Here is a 15,342-nt window from a genome sequence, read left to right as displayed (position 1 = left end):
GATGACACTGAAGGCATCACTAAAGTCAAACAATATATTCAATCTCATTTTATTATCAAAAATCTTGGCAGGCCAAGGTACTTCTTAGGTCTTAAGATTGCTTACTGTGCTGATTGGGTTAGTCTTTCTCAGAGAGAGCATGCACTTGACTTGCTAGTAGAAATCGGACTTCTTGGCTGTAAGCTTGTTAGCACTCCCATGGTTACCAGTCACAATAACCCCTCTGAAAATGATGAGGGTTCCCCAGATCCAGCTCAGTACCGTTGATTGGTTGAAAAATTGATATACCTCACCGTTACACGATCAGATATTTCTTTTGCAGTTGGACTGGTCAGCCAATATATGCATAAGCCAAAAAGAGGACATTGGGAGGCAGCCTTTAGAATTCTCCATTATATAAAATGCTCTCCAGGGAAAGGACTACTTTTCCAGAAATCTAGACATCTTAACATCGAACCCTACTCTGATGCAAATTAGGTAGGGTCTGTGGATGATCGGCGCTCGACCTCTGGCTATTGTACTTATATTGGAGAGCACCTAGTCACATGAAAAAGCAAGAAGCAAAATATGGTGGCCAGCTCCAGTGCAGAGGTAAAGTACAGAGCAATAACCCATACTACCTATGAAATGATGTGGCATAAGTCCTTTATGGAGGATTTGGGGGTTGTTTATACAAAGTCTATGTTTATGCATTGTGACAATCAAGTGGATGATCGACGCTCGACCTCTGGCTATTGTACTTATATTGGAGGGCACTTAGTCATATGAAAAAGCAAGAAGCAAAATGTGGTGGTCAGATCCAGTGCAGAGGCAAAGTACAGAGCAATAACCCATACTACCTATGAAATGATGTGGCATAAGTCCTTTATGGAGGATTTGGGGGTTGTTTATACAAAGTCTATGTTTATGCATTGTGACAATCAAGCAACAATTTATATTGTTAGTAATCCAGTCTTTCACCAGCGGACTAAGCATAAAGAGGTGGATTGCCACTTTATTCGAAAAGCTATTTTGAATGGCAAGATTATGACACCCTTCATGAGTTCAGCAGATCAGCTCGCAGACATCTTCACCAAAGCTCTCAACTCTACTAGATTTTCTGCTATATGTTCCAAGCTGGGCTTAATTGATGTATATGCTCTAGCTTGAGGAGTGTTAGAATTAGACTAGAGTAGTAGTTTAGCTTATGTTGTTCTTCTGAAAAAATTTATCCCTGAAATGTCTATTTAAGGGCTTTTTTTTAGTAATAACCATATTATAAGTTCTCACCATATTTAGTATGTGTCCAAGTATATTGTATCTAGTAATGTGTCCGAGTACATTGTCTTTGAGAGGCTGAAAGGAAAATGAAAAATATTCTCTTCCTTCAACACATCCAAACGAAAACTAAGCTTATGAATTATTTTGGTCATCTAAATATTCTTCTGATTGCATTTCTTCTATTATATAAGTAAAAGTCCTAAAAAAAATGCAAATCAACATATTTTTCCGACATTATGACTGACAAAACAATTGCAAGAGAAAGTAGCTTCTACTACAACATATATTTGGAAATAGATAGAAATATTAGACTATCTGAAAACTGAAATGGAACATACATTAAGGACAAAGAAGGCGACATGAAATCAACAGTCACAGGTATCAAAAAACTTGTCAATTATGTGATATAAATGCACGTCACAACAATCATAAATGAATTCACCTTGGGTTCCATGCTGGATCAACCACAATAACACGATCTGCTTTTGTAAGTGTCAACCCAAGGCCACCAACTTGTGAGGTCAACAAGAAGATGGGAGCACCAGCACCTTCTTGAAAATCCTAAAATGGGAAATAAAAACACCTATAAAATGCAAATAACCAAGCAGAAATCACATAGCTCGGTACATATCTAAATGCAGAAAATATTGACCTTCACAATCTTTTCTCTATCAGAAACTTTGGTAGTACCATCAATGCGTAAAAACTTATATCCTTCCAATATCAGTGCTTCCTGCATATATACTTATACAGTATGAAGCCAATAAATATAAACTATGATAATTCAGCATAATTAATATTCAAATGTACAAATTCATCACTTTAAGCATCGATCTTCATACTTCCTTGAACACTAGATCAGAACTATTACTGTGGTACTCAGAAAATAACTCTTCCAAAGAAAGACCCAAAAAGAGAATAATTGTATGAATTTTCTGTAGAAGGGTTGACCAACAGTTCAAGTGTGCTCCATCACTCGCTAATTAGTGAAACTATGCAAAACAAAGAAGCTTGGTAGTGTTTTAAGGCTCTTAATTTGATGATGACAAAATTAGGGATTTCTTATCACAAATATTTCTCTTTGGACTGATAAGTTTGACTTGCAAAAGGTGGCAGTGGTTTTGTCATGCTTCTGTTGGTCATTGTTTCCTCACCATTCTTTCTGCCTACTGTCTTACTTCTCATTTCCTTTCCAGGAATTCTTAATTGTACAAGTTCTACTCATTTAATTTCAGAATAAAACTGAGCCAGAAAATAAGTCAACAGAAAACCTAGGGATTTTATGGATGTTCTGGAAAATCATGTTATTAGAAATTGCTAATCATGATTTTGTAATAAGGTGTATTCAGTTGTGTGATGAGATCGCAAAAAGGTCCTAAAATCAGAAAATTGAGATGTCCACTTTGAGTAGCGTTTTTCAAATTCACAATTTCCTCACTTTCATATCTTCAGTTCTTTAACCATAATAATCAAACACCTCCAAAAAGAATCTCGACTTTTAAAACTCAAAATTTTGAATTCATGAAAGAGATAAATCATGTTTTTAAATCTAAATCCCCCAAAAGCAGACCTAGTTTTGAACATATCCATATGGTTAAACAGTCATATTGACAGAATTCTCACATTTTTGTCTTTGAAATATATACAAAAGCAATGTCTATACATATTAAGATTTTAAGCAAAATAGAAAGTAATATATTGTTTACAAAAATTCCTTGGTAATTGTATGAATCAATTTTCTGAGGATAATAGTGTTACATTGGTCAAACCGCACAGTGTTTTGAAGTCCTGAACTGAATTTTCAACAGTTGACAAGAGCGAATGCCTATTTCATTATTTTTTTGGTACAATGTCTCTTTCATGGCTGACTTGTGGTTAAGGGTAATATCCATGTTTAACAAATAAACATCTAAATTTCCATGGATCCCTGTACCATATAACACATTGCCGATTGGAACTTTAAAATTCAATTCATTCAAATTTTAGCTAACGACACTTAGATTGGTTGTCATGGAAAATGTCATCTTTATCAGCATGTGATTAGGGTACTTTCCTCAACAACTGAAAGAGACATGCTTTAGTGTAACTACTTAATGTATGTTGAGCATCACATGCATGTGAAGGCAAAGAAAAAAAAAAGCATGTACTTAAAGTGACAAGAACCTGAATAAGATTTAACATTTTACGAGTCTGGGAAAAGACCAGCACAACATGTCCCTCTTGAATCAAGTTTTCCTGCCAGATAAGGATCATATTGGATAAAATTTTCCGGAAAAAAGATTGGCATTAAAAAATTATCATCTATAAAAATGAAGATGCTGACCAGTAAGGACAATATAAAAGATATCTTGCATGATACATTGAGATCAACTTGTGGAGCATCACCATGATCAGTCATATTTGCTAAATTCATGGCCATCTCTTCAACCATGCTGAGCTCTTCGCGATTCAACATTGTATCCATCCCTTCAAGCACGCCTTCTGCAGCTTTTTTAGTCAAAAGCAATGGGTGGTCACATATTTTCTTTAATATCTGATTCAAAGCAGACAAGATTGGATTAGGTACTACTGTAAGAAAAAGTTTGCAGCCATAGGACATCATTATATCCAAAAATTTCGAAAAATATGTCTGCACATCCAAATCAGATACCCTTCAAATGTTTTCCATTAAATAAAAAATGATATTTGGTTATATTAGTCAAATTTAGACCAAATTTAGACCATCATATGGAAAAGTTCTCTAATCAATAATATCTTCAACTGAAAAAAAGAAAATCCAACGAGTATCAAATAGAAATCATTAAATTTTAGACAGAATATTGTCATGTAACCATTTGTCTGATGAGGTTGTAAGACCATACCCCCTCATCTAACTGTCAATGAATAAGGCCAAGTAATAGCTTAAAACAAATATCCATAAAAAGATGGGGCGATTGTTAATAACAATGAAATTTTATTCTTTGGCTTATAGTTTGTACTTTAGAGATGAAAATATTTCCATGTTTCAATATTCTCCACTTCACCTGAATTCTTTCCAAGTTGATTGGAACTTCAGAGGGTCACTCCTTGGTTTCATAAGCTTAAGCTGTGAACCAATGACCAATGTAGGTCCCCACATTCACCACTTAACCTTCTAGGTTTCATGGCAAGCCCTCTTTTTGTAAACAGTTGCCATTTTGGCCCCAATTATCAGAGTGTTAACATCATAATTGACAACTAATTGTAAGAATAAGTTAAATCATCGGTAGGAACTTCTTCACTTTGAGTTTTGCCTTCATAGACAAACAAATCTAGTGGAAGTAGACTTGGTTCATGGTGATGATGATAATACTGATTATTTCCCTTCACAATCTGCTCAGAAAGTAATTTCCAGATCATGGTATGTCAAAGTTAACACTGACTCAGGAAAAAGAGTTACTCATTTACAAGCTGAACATTTCTCTTGTTTCCAAGTTTGCTTCCATTTGTTACCAGAGTTCTATAGAGGACAATTTATAAATAAGTGGACTTTTAGAATGACATTTAGCAGCTCAAATGGCCAGTGAATGTTTTAACCAAGTACATAGCTAAAAATGGTTTGGAGATAATAATGTGATAGACTTAAATAATTGAGATTACAAGCATCAACAATTGCATCTTAAGAGTGTGTCAACAGGGCACCACGTATATGACCTGCAGCCCCTAATTTTCCATGATTTCATACTCTGCTCTATTTTTTCTTTGAAAAAAAAGACAAAATTGACAGTAAGAATAAGAGTCTTCAATTAGAACTTAATTGTATATTATATTGAGAACCAATGCCTCAAGAGTAATTTTTCAATGAAGAACATGTAAATAGCATAAGCAGAAATGGTGTCGCTTAGAAGCTATGCAAATTAGATGCATGAGAAAGATGAAATCCAAAGTACGGCATTATAATTTATAAAGATGGAAACATGCTTCTAGTTAAGCATTGGCATGAAAAGCACACAACTGAAGGTGATCATTACTGTTAATGCAGCTAATGGTGAGCCCTTGATTGATGAATGAACTAGGTCGCTATTTAAAAAAGCTTCATATAATTGCCTCTGCAACCAAAAGAGAATTACAATTAACAAAAAAGGTAAAAAGTACAATCAAGTATCAACAAATAATAAGAATCAGAAATGACAAAATTATCATACAAGAAGGATTTCAACAAATAATAAGAAACAGAAATGACAAAATTACCACATGAAGGATTCATACATACCTGACAAGATGTTAGTTTTAGCCAAACGATTATCTCATTCTTCTTAGAAAGTTTAGCATTTGTGGTCGAATCATCTTGAAGAAATACTTCATTCTTTAACCGCCGCAAAAAAAATGGCTTTATACGCTCTCTTAACTCCTGTAGAAAAGACGAAGTACCAGCAAGATTTCAGAAGCCAAAACAAACTAGCATGGACACATAGGTCATGTTATGGATCAAATACATAGAGAAAAAGACAGATTATAAGTGTGATACATTTATGTAGTAAATTAGAAGGTCAATCAGGATTAGATAACTTTAGCTCAGGAAGATAAAGAGAGCACTGTAAAAGGAACAAAATTATAGTTAGCAAGCTTTAACTGGCATCCCAACTATTGTGGATAGGAGATTTTCTCACTATCTTGTATTTACATATCACACAGCTAGGATTTATGTTTCAAATAATACCGATGTGCATCAGCCAAGATAATCAGTACCGGCCATATGCAAGAGAGTAAATGGTCCACAATGCCCTACCTTTCTTTCCATGCATATCAGGCCCCTGGAGATGGACCTTTACAGGCCCATATCAAATGATACTACTATGTGCTACCCACATGCAGCTACCTATCCTTTCTATTCCTTTCTACTCCAGTCAATTCTTTTGTCTGCCAAGGATCATGCATTAAGGCATAATGCTATCAACTCCCACATCTTCTATCCATGAAACTGTTAGTGCAAAATTTTAGCCTGTAATAGAAGGTTAGAGAGTTTTCCAACACACAACATTTACCAGTGGTTTGAGCTCAAATCATAGATAATAATGATGTAGGAACTCTAAGAGATATCTACAAAAAGCAAAGATTTTCAGATCATCAAGAATCCTATCTTCATGGATGCATAATAATTTGTGTATGTCTCTGTATTACTTCAGACAGGTTCACTTATTCTCTGTGCATCATGAATGACAGAACTTTATTTTTGCTCCCTAGATGCACATAGTTGAGTTTCGACATGGGTATTAATATTTTGACATGGGTGTTGGTAGATGAATAAAACTTCCTGAATTTATGTATTTGTACATGCACATTTATTTCACATCACATTTAAGGCATTGGACTTTGGCATAAGTTTTACAAATTGTAATTTCCATGTTGTTCATGCCACATCCTGAAATTACAGAAAGTTTTTGGTATCTATTAAATGTCTTTTGAATCAATGATGTTCTTCACAGTTGCTTGATCTTATCTGTAGGACTATCTTACTATGGCATGTAATTTGTCATCATCAGCTGCCTATACAACTAATATATCCAAAAGACTTAGATACAGCTCCAAAAAATAATTATATTAGTTGCTTATATCCATACAAAAGTAAAAGTTTCTTACTCTAGACAAGGGAGGGTGACAGTATTATACAATCATAAATGCCAATCTCAAACCAACCAACTTGGAGGTTCTAAATCTGAAAAATAACTCTAAGAGCATTGTATTAAAAATTAATAGCTGAGTCTACTTCAGTAATGATTTTTCATGTGTCAAAAATAATATAGAGCTGAAGTCCCTTCATTTTTAGGTGATCCTAAAAATGATTTACCAAATTTTCCATGTTAAAGAATCGGAAAACCAAAAACAAGCACAAATAATAGATTCCATGTAACAAGTTAATCAAGAAGGAACTTAAATACAGAACTTCATATTATCTCCAAAGCCTTTTTGTTTAACATTCAATATAAGTGAAGTGTGAATAACAAATATTCTAAAGATTTTAGCTTCTGAGTAACAGTTATGTTGGAGATGTTAGCTTCTGTAGACATGCAGAAGAGAAAGTACAAAATATGGATGCAACAAATGAAAATTTTAAACCTTTGCAACCATGGAACCAATATGTTTTTCCCGGTCGGAAGCATTTTTGTCATTTCCACGAAGGATTGCATTTTCATATTTTATTTTAAACCTGAAAAAAATAAACAGCATTCAATGTACGGTAACTGGAAAAAAAAAAATGAAGGCCAACTAGAATGATGAAAAAGGTCCATTACTCATCCTTATCACCCAAGATTTCTGGACAGCAAAAGTGGAACAAAGCCCATAGTTCCTAGTCAAAAGAAAAGATCAACATCAAGAACTCTTTAGCTTCAAACAAGTTCACTAATACACACACACATGCATACACATATCCACCATGAGCTTATAAAATGAGAACAATCATGAGAAAGCAAAAAACTCAGAAGAAAAGGTATCACCTTCAGGTTGTTTTGTATTGGTGTCCCACTAATAATAATGCGGTGAGCACTTGGTATCTCAAATAAACTTTGGGCCCTTTGCGTTTTGGGATTCTTTATGATATGCCCCTCGTCAAGCACAGTGTAATGCCATAAGACTTCTTCCTCGCTCCCATCTCCATTAGCATACCAATCACCCCTTATAGCTTTAGAGTTGTTTCGCACAATGTCATATGTTGTGAGAAGAACACCACCTTCCTGTGGGACAGAACCATCAATTCTAAGCAACAGCCTAAGAAAATCATATTCAACCTATTCGACATATATTCATCCTAAAGCATCACAATATGCTTATCCAAGAAGTAACAAAGCAAAATTACAAATTAATATGTAGATGATTCAGAAGCTACTAAAAAGAGAATAAGTAAGAAGACCTTGAGTACATATTGAAGTTCATACTGGCGAAGTTTTGCATTAGCTCCAGAGTAACTACATGAAAAAGAGAAAACATGAGAAAATATCAAATTACCTAACGAAAGTCGATTTGTGACCAGAATAAGGCAAAAGAAGTCAAATGGATCTCACTCTCTAATCTTCTCACCAAGCCCCACGACTGACAGCTCTTTTATCCAATGACCAAGAAGTGTCTTTGGGGCCACAAGCAATGCCCTCTTAATCAAATAAGAATGAAAAAGACCAGCCAAGAAAGCAGAAACCTAAAGAAAAATCAAAATCATCAACAATATAGAAATATTTCACTATGCTCTACAGGAACAAAAAAAAACATGAGGCTTAATAGTCAGAATGACATACTCCAGACTTGTAGGAAAACATTTTCTACTGATTGATTACGGGCTGATCCAGTGGTTAGCTCGGCCATTGATAGAGGAAAAAGCAGGAAGTATTTCCAGGTGGAGCCAATCATCACAAAGATTTGAGAGTTGATCTCAAGTTTAGGGTGACATAAAATATACCAATTTTTTAGTTAATATGACATGTGAATGCATTTAGTCATGTAGAACAAGTATGACATTCATAGCTAAGTAATTTTGACTAGGATTCAAGCATATAGCATACATGGCAACGAAACAATGCCTTGTTGGACCATAAGTTAATATGACATATGAATGCTGAAATAGTAACATGACAAAATAATTTACCCATATTCCCAACTAAGGAAAATAACCCAGTTAAAAGAAATCTTGATCACAAGAAGAGACATAAACTATTATAGCCCCATAATTGTCCACCATATTACTTATTAGAAGAGTAGTTATAAGTATGAGAAATACTTTCTGGTAAAAATGCCAGAAGAATATCTCCTTAAAAAGTTTTTGAAATGGCTTTGGATCCTTCAAACACATGAATGCCACAGGGGTCCTTCAATTTATTTACAGTTTAGTATCATTGAAACACATGAGGGAGAGGGGAGTTTCTAATTTGAATGAGATTTGGAGAGGAGCATAAAGTCAATCAAGCTATATCTGATGGATCCTACCACAATGAAATGCAAAACATGATATGAACATTACATATATGCTGGTGCTCCGACTTGAATGAGGTTTCAAAAGGAGTGTAATGTCAGTCATGCTATGTCCAATGTATCTTACCAGAACATGTGATGCATAACATGAGATAAACATTAGATATATGCTGGTGTCAATGTATTTTGGAGTTCACTCAGCAATGATAATTAGCATACCTTAACCTAAATCAAAACTCACCACTTTTATGGTGTCGACCTTTTAAATCAAGTTTTCGACTCGTTTTACAGTTTTCATTCAACCTAATATTGGCCCTCTATCAAGTTGGTGTTGCAATCTTTCTCTGGCCAAGAGAGAAGCCTGCAATAAAACCTGGAGGGCTAGTGAAAATGTAACCTGACCTAACTCCAGTCACAGGGTTCAAGCTCAATGATGCATGAAGACACCTAAAAGCCGGATATGGTGTATTGACTGCATTCATCCTTTTTTGTCAAGTGCAAATCATAAGCAGTAAAGCAGAACAGTCTAAATATGAGCTTGATTTTTAACTGACTGATAGGTAGAAATGTAGACAAGAAAGCACTACCACATGCTTTATACCTGCATAGTCTTCCCCAACCCCATGTCATCACCCAAAATCCCTCCAGTCCCACTGCAGTGAAGGGTCCACAGCCATTTCAACCCATCTCGCTGATGCGGGTACAACATCTTTGCAATCTTTCCGGGTAGTGTATACATCCTCGACTTGCTGGTGCCAATGCCGGCCATCGTGAAACAATCGCCCTCATCATCATCACTCAAAGCCCCCACGGACTCATCATCAAGGACCTCAACCAATCCATCCTCGCCTTCTCCCTCATTCGATTCTCTCCTCCCACCAGTCTCTGAAATCACACAAACCTTTTCCTCCTCATCCTCGAAAGCCAAAAATCGTCCCACGGCTTTCCCCTTGACCACCTCCTCCTTTTTCTTAGCTTCTCCTTCTTCGTCCTTTCCAGGTCTAGATTCGACAGATGAGGGAGATAGGGAGGAGGCGGCGCTCTCGTACTCCACCTCAGGCTCCGGATCACAGGACACGGGCTTGGGCCTCGGCTTCTCAACAGATAGGGCATCCAGACGCGAGGTGAGATCGTCCAGAATGTCCCTGATACTCTCTCCACCGCCTCTGCCGCCGGCGCCGGCGTCCTTCACTCTGGGCGGCGAATCAACCAAGCTTTCATCCGGGTTCTCGTCGGGGGTCCCCGAGGAGAGCTTGCAGAGGCGGCGCCGGCCCTCCAGCTTGACCTTACGGACCCTCCCCTCTGATCACGAGGAAGAAAGGGTCAGCGACGACCGATCGAATACGAGGGTCTAGGGATCGAAAGATTGGTACCTGGGCGATGGGGTGGACGAGATTGAGATTGAGAGAGCTTCTGGACGAGGCGCTGGTGGCGCTCGTTGAGGCTGAGGGGTTTCCTTTCCTCCTCCGTCATCTCCGATCGCTCGCTCGCTCGCTCGGTTCTTGCCCTTCGCTATCACGAAAGAGATTTGGGGAACAGAGGGGTTATAAGAAGCGAATAATAGTAGACCCTCTCGGCGTCATATCTCGCATGATCGGTTTCCCGCTCGGCTTCGATTTCAAACTAAAGGGAATGCATTTCTAACATTTTTTTTTTCTCGTGTTCAATAAAAAGAAATCAACTGATGGAGGATTTGGAACCAAGCATTGAGTTGCTGCGTTGAAGGCTTCGAGCTAAATAAACTGCGTCCGCATAGGAAGACGAAGAGGAAAAAGGGAGTGGTTTCAGTCACCGGATTTTGCTTTGAGATTGGTGGCATACCCTTTGTGAAATTTAAAGTCGTTAATGAAGCAGACGACAGCCAAAAGCAAAAAATAAATAAAAAATACTGCGGCATTGAGGATATATGGTCCATGGCAAAGAAATTAGTACTTGATCAATGTATTGTTGGTCTGGTGACTGAAAGGATTGTGCTCGCTCCATTTGCATGCATGAACTAATTCATTCACTTTTTCCCATTTCTCTTAGGAAGCTTACAACAAACAATACAATATTTTCAAGGCTATTCCAATGCATTGATTGTCAAAAGTTAGACTGCTGTTTTTTTTGTTGGTAAAAAGAAAAAAAAGGTTAAGACTGCTTTTTGGTGTTGCAATCCATGGCTACTTTTCAGTGTTTGCCATCCATCCACACCTACGCGGTAAGTAATGCAAACGCCCCTTAAAAGGTATACTTCGCATTCTACCGAAACAAATATATATATATATATATATATATATACTTGGCAGCACGAAGCATTGTCAGCCATACCTCACTGTTGAGCACCAGTGGAGATTCCAACACCAATAGATGTGTGACTTGGAGACAGAACTACAGCAGACTACAAACACCCATAATCATTTTCTGGCAGTTTAAACCATGGAGGATGCAGCAAATGCATGTACCTCCTATCGGGAAGAAGACTCCCGATAGGAGTCTTTTTCTCCGACGAGATCCAAACAAATTGAGAGTCCTAGGACCTTTCAAAGTTCTAGGATCCTGTATAAGAAGACCTCCCCTATCTTTAGAAACTGAACATCGGCCTCCTCCCTCTCTCTTTCTTCCTGTTTTTTCCGATCGAAGTTGCGGACACCGTTTGGTTTCTCGCCGTGATTGTTCGCCGGTGGGGTCACCGGAGGCCGAGGTAAGTCTTCCTTCCCTTCCTCTCTTCCTTCCCTTTCCTCCCATACCCTTGAGCGTGACGGCCGGCGACGAGTGTTGCCGATTTTCGGTCGAAAAAGAAACCCCAGTTTTGGGCCTCTTTTTCCTTGGATTTTCCGGCGCCGGCGATCGCAATCGACCGCCGGCCATGCTCCTCTGTAACCGGGAGAGCAGCCTCCCTCTGCCGCCGGCCTCCGCCACGGCGGCCGCGGCCTGAAGGGCCCGGCAAAAGGAGGGGACGCCGGTCCCCTGTTTCGGCGTGGAAAGAGCCGAGAAGAAAAAGAAGAAAAAGAAAAGAAAAATAAGAAGAAAAAAAAAGGGGGAAGAAAGGAGAGAGAGAAACTTTCTCTCTCTACTCTCTCTCTCTCTCTTTTAGATTTTTAGGATTTATGGAATAAAAAAATAATAAATAAATAAAATAATAATAAAATAAAAATAAATAAATATAATTAGGGTGTCTATGGATTAGTCTGAAAATCCTAGATGCTGTTGTCAAGTTGATCCTTGTGGGGACATTAGATTTTAATAATCTTAATTATTTTTAATTCGATAAAATTTTGATTAAAAAATATGATATTTGACGTATCAGGTTCAGAGAAGGATTTTCGTGATTCCTAGAATTTCTAGTTGGATTTTTTTTTGAGGTAAGTAGTATTTACTTTTATTGAATTTATCTGGTAAATTATAAATTCTGAATTAAATAGATTTATGCATGCTTGTGATTGAAATTATTTATTGACATAATTGTTGAAATTATTTATGATTAAAGTAATTTGTAGAAAATTATTTATGATTGATGTTATTTGTTGAACAATTATTATGATGATGTATGATCACAAAGAATAACATGATTGATTTGACTTGAATTTTATTTATTTATATTATTTTAAAAAAAAATAATATATGAATTGGAAATATAATATGAAATTGACAACCTGACTGTGTTGAGGACCCCACCAATGGGGGCATATACGTTGGCAATTGACTGTCCTGAGGATTTATGTCACCAGCGAGACCAGCGACATGTCGCCAGAGAGACCAACGACAAACCGCCAGCGAGACCAGCGGTTTCAAAGGACTTGGCTGCCAGATGATTCGCAGCCCACCGCAAGCAGATACGCGGTATTATGACCCTGCCACAGGGATAATGTGGTCATAGTCATGGTTGGTAAGAAGAACTTAAGAAATTGATGAATTTAAGATGAAAAGCATAATTTAAAATTATGATGAATTGAATTTTGTATATGATTGATAGTATGATTATGATTTCATGAAATTACATATTGATTTTGTTATTTTCAGTAAATCGATATGTATAGTATTATTTGCCTGGTTTATTCAGTTAAAGGTATACACTGCTTACTGAGCTGTTTAGCTCATGATGAGTTTTATGTTTTTCTTACAGATCCAGAAAATTAGCTTGCTGCGGGATTTCGATTGGGAGAGCGATTAGAGATGGAGTTAGCTCATTGATTTAGGATTTTCTTAGAATTGATTCAAGACTTTTAGTTTTTTTTTAGTGTTGTCTTTGTCAGACAGTTATTTTCTTTTGAACACTGAGTTTTGATTTGTTATTTGAACTAAGGTTTGATTATTAAATATTGAAAAAAAAAATTATTTAACTTTGTGTGAAGATATCATGATGAGATGCCTTGCATGCTTATGGGAAAAGTATTCTATGAGTATGCGGCGGTTGTCATGACCCTCGATTCAAATCTCGGATCGGGGGCGTGACAATTAATATGGTATCAGAGCATAAGTAGATAGATAGAGACATGTAGAATAGAGTGAGTGAGTGATGGGTAGATATTAGGAAATTGATAGATTAGTTATGATGATTATGATTTGACCTGTCACAAGTAAATTATAACCTTATTAAGGATAAGTTATTATCTCAAATCTATCATAGGTCAATATGCCTCCACGATGAGCGAAGAATACTCAAGGAGCGGTAGGAGGGACATCAAATCCACTTGGCGATAACACTCCTCAATTAAATAGCGGCACAACTCAGCAGGAGGGAATCCTTGATCCTACCGATAATACTCCGACAGTACAGGAGGAGCCGAACATGACTCAACTAATGCAAACTCTGATCGGAGTAGTTCAAACACAGCAACAGTTACTTCAACAACAACATGCACAGCCACGTCAGCACTTTCCACCGACACCTGGACATGGAGAACATCCGATGTAGAGAAACAATATCGTCGAATTTAAGAAGCTAGCTCCTCCAGCCTTCAAAGGAACCATCGAGCCACTGGAAGCAGATAACTGGATTATGGAAATGGAGAAGGCTTTCGCCGTGCAAGAATGCCACGATGAAGAGAAGATCCGCTATACAATATATATGTTACAAGGCGAGGCATACAACTGGTGGCGTATACTGGAACAAAAATATGAGCACGATAGGATAACACTCACTTGGGAGAGTTTTCGAGGTGAATTCTTTGACAAGTACTTCCCCCGAAGTGTCAGAATATAGAAGGAGCAGGAGTTCATTCATCTGAAACAGGAAAACAGATCCGTTGCAGAATATGAAGCTAAATTCACGGAGTTAGCCAAGTTTGTTCCAAGATTAGTTGAGATTGAGCAAGACAGAGTACACAAATTTGAAATGGAACTGAAGACAAAAATCAAAAAACAAGTTGTACCCTATGAGCTAAGTACCTATCCCTCAGTTGTAAATAAAGCTCTAATAATTGAGAGAGAAGTTAATGAAGCTCATGCGGAGCGAGAACGGAATCAGAAGAAGAGAAATAGGTTTAGTGAAACTCAAGGACAAAATCACAACAATAAGGGTTCAGCAAAGAAGCCAGCAATTGATAAGAATCGTGAGAATGAGGCAACTAGATGTTCGAGATGCGGTCGAAGAGAGCATGAGTCTTCTAATTGCCCATGGAATACTGGTTCGTATTTTAGATGTGGACAGAAAGGACACAAGATTGCAGATTGCCCCCAGATGGATGAAAATAGATCAACATAAGCAAAAGACAGAGGTCAAAGGCCGAAAACTCAAGGAATGATCTATGCACTCACACAATAGGATGCTCAGGTCTCCAATGCTGTGGTGACAGGTACCATTCCTGTATCTGATATTCATGCTTCAGTTTTGTTTGATTCTAATGCTACACACTCCTTTATATCTACTACTTTTATTAGACAACATGATATAGTATGTGAACCTATGAAAACCAAATTATATGTTGAGACACCTGTAGGTGGTATTCTGAGTATCGAAAGTGTGTGCAAGTCATGTAGTATCAAAATAGGAGAAAGAGAATTACCGACAGATTTGGTGGTCCTGGATATGCATGATTTCGATGTCATTCTAGGAATGGATTGGCTGGCTACTTATCATGCCTCTGTGGATTGTTATGGAAAGAGAGTGAACTTTCACATACCGGAAGAATTAACTTTCAGTTTTGATGGAAGTACAGGAACCACCCCTCCACGTATTATTTC

At 37.3% G+C, this 15,342-nt stretch overlaps 1 protein-coding gene across 1 annotated transcript in view; it reads right to left on the bottom strand.

Moving 5' to 3' along the window:
• The window catches only part of LOC105037179 (SNF2 domain-containing protein ENL1), a 35,130-nt gene extending 24,338 nt beyond the window's left edge, over positions 1–10,792 (bottom strand). Inside the window, exons 1-13 of the mRNA XM_010912873.4 lie at positions 10,551–10,792; positions 9,779–10,479; positions 8,280–8,410; positions 8,129–8,183; positions 7,716–7,952; positions 7,512–7,567; positions 7,336–7,426; positions 5,492–5,629; positions 5,250–5,327; positions 3,584–3,793; positions 3,424–3,495; positions 1,913–1,993; positions 1,703–1,821 (exon numbers count right to left, since the gene is read on the bottom strand). Of these exons, the coding sequence (XP_010911175.1) occupies positions 1,703–1,821; positions 1,913–1,993; positions 3,424–3,495; positions 3,584–3,793; positions 5,250–5,327; positions 5,492–5,629; positions 7,336–7,426; positions 7,512–7,567; positions 7,716–7,952; positions 8,129–8,183; positions 8,280–8,410; positions 9,779–10,479; positions 10,551–10,650 (2,069 nt within the window). The 5' untranslated portion in view covers positions 10,651–10,792. The remainder of the gene's footprint in view (positions 1–1,702; positions 1,822–1,912; positions 1,994–3,423; positions 3,496–3,583; positions 3,794–5,249; positions 5,328–5,491; positions 5,630–7,335; positions 7,427–7,511; positions 7,568–7,715; positions 7,953–8,128; positions 8,184–8,279; positions 8,411–9,778; positions 10,480–10,550) is intronic.
• Between the last annotated feature and the right edge of the window lie 4,550 nt (positions 10,793–15,342).

The sequence above is a fragment of the Elaeis guineensis genome, chromosome 1, assembly GCF_000442705.2.
Source record: "Elaeis guineensis isolate ETL-2024a chromosome 1, EG11, whole genome shotgun sequence".
Taxonomy (NCBI): Eukaryota; Viridiplantae; Streptophyta; class Magnoliopsida; order Arecales; family Arecaceae; genus Elaeis; species Elaeis guineensis.
The sequence above is the reverse complement of the archived record's forward strand: the minus strand, read 5'-3'. Positions and strand labels throughout refer to the sequence as shown.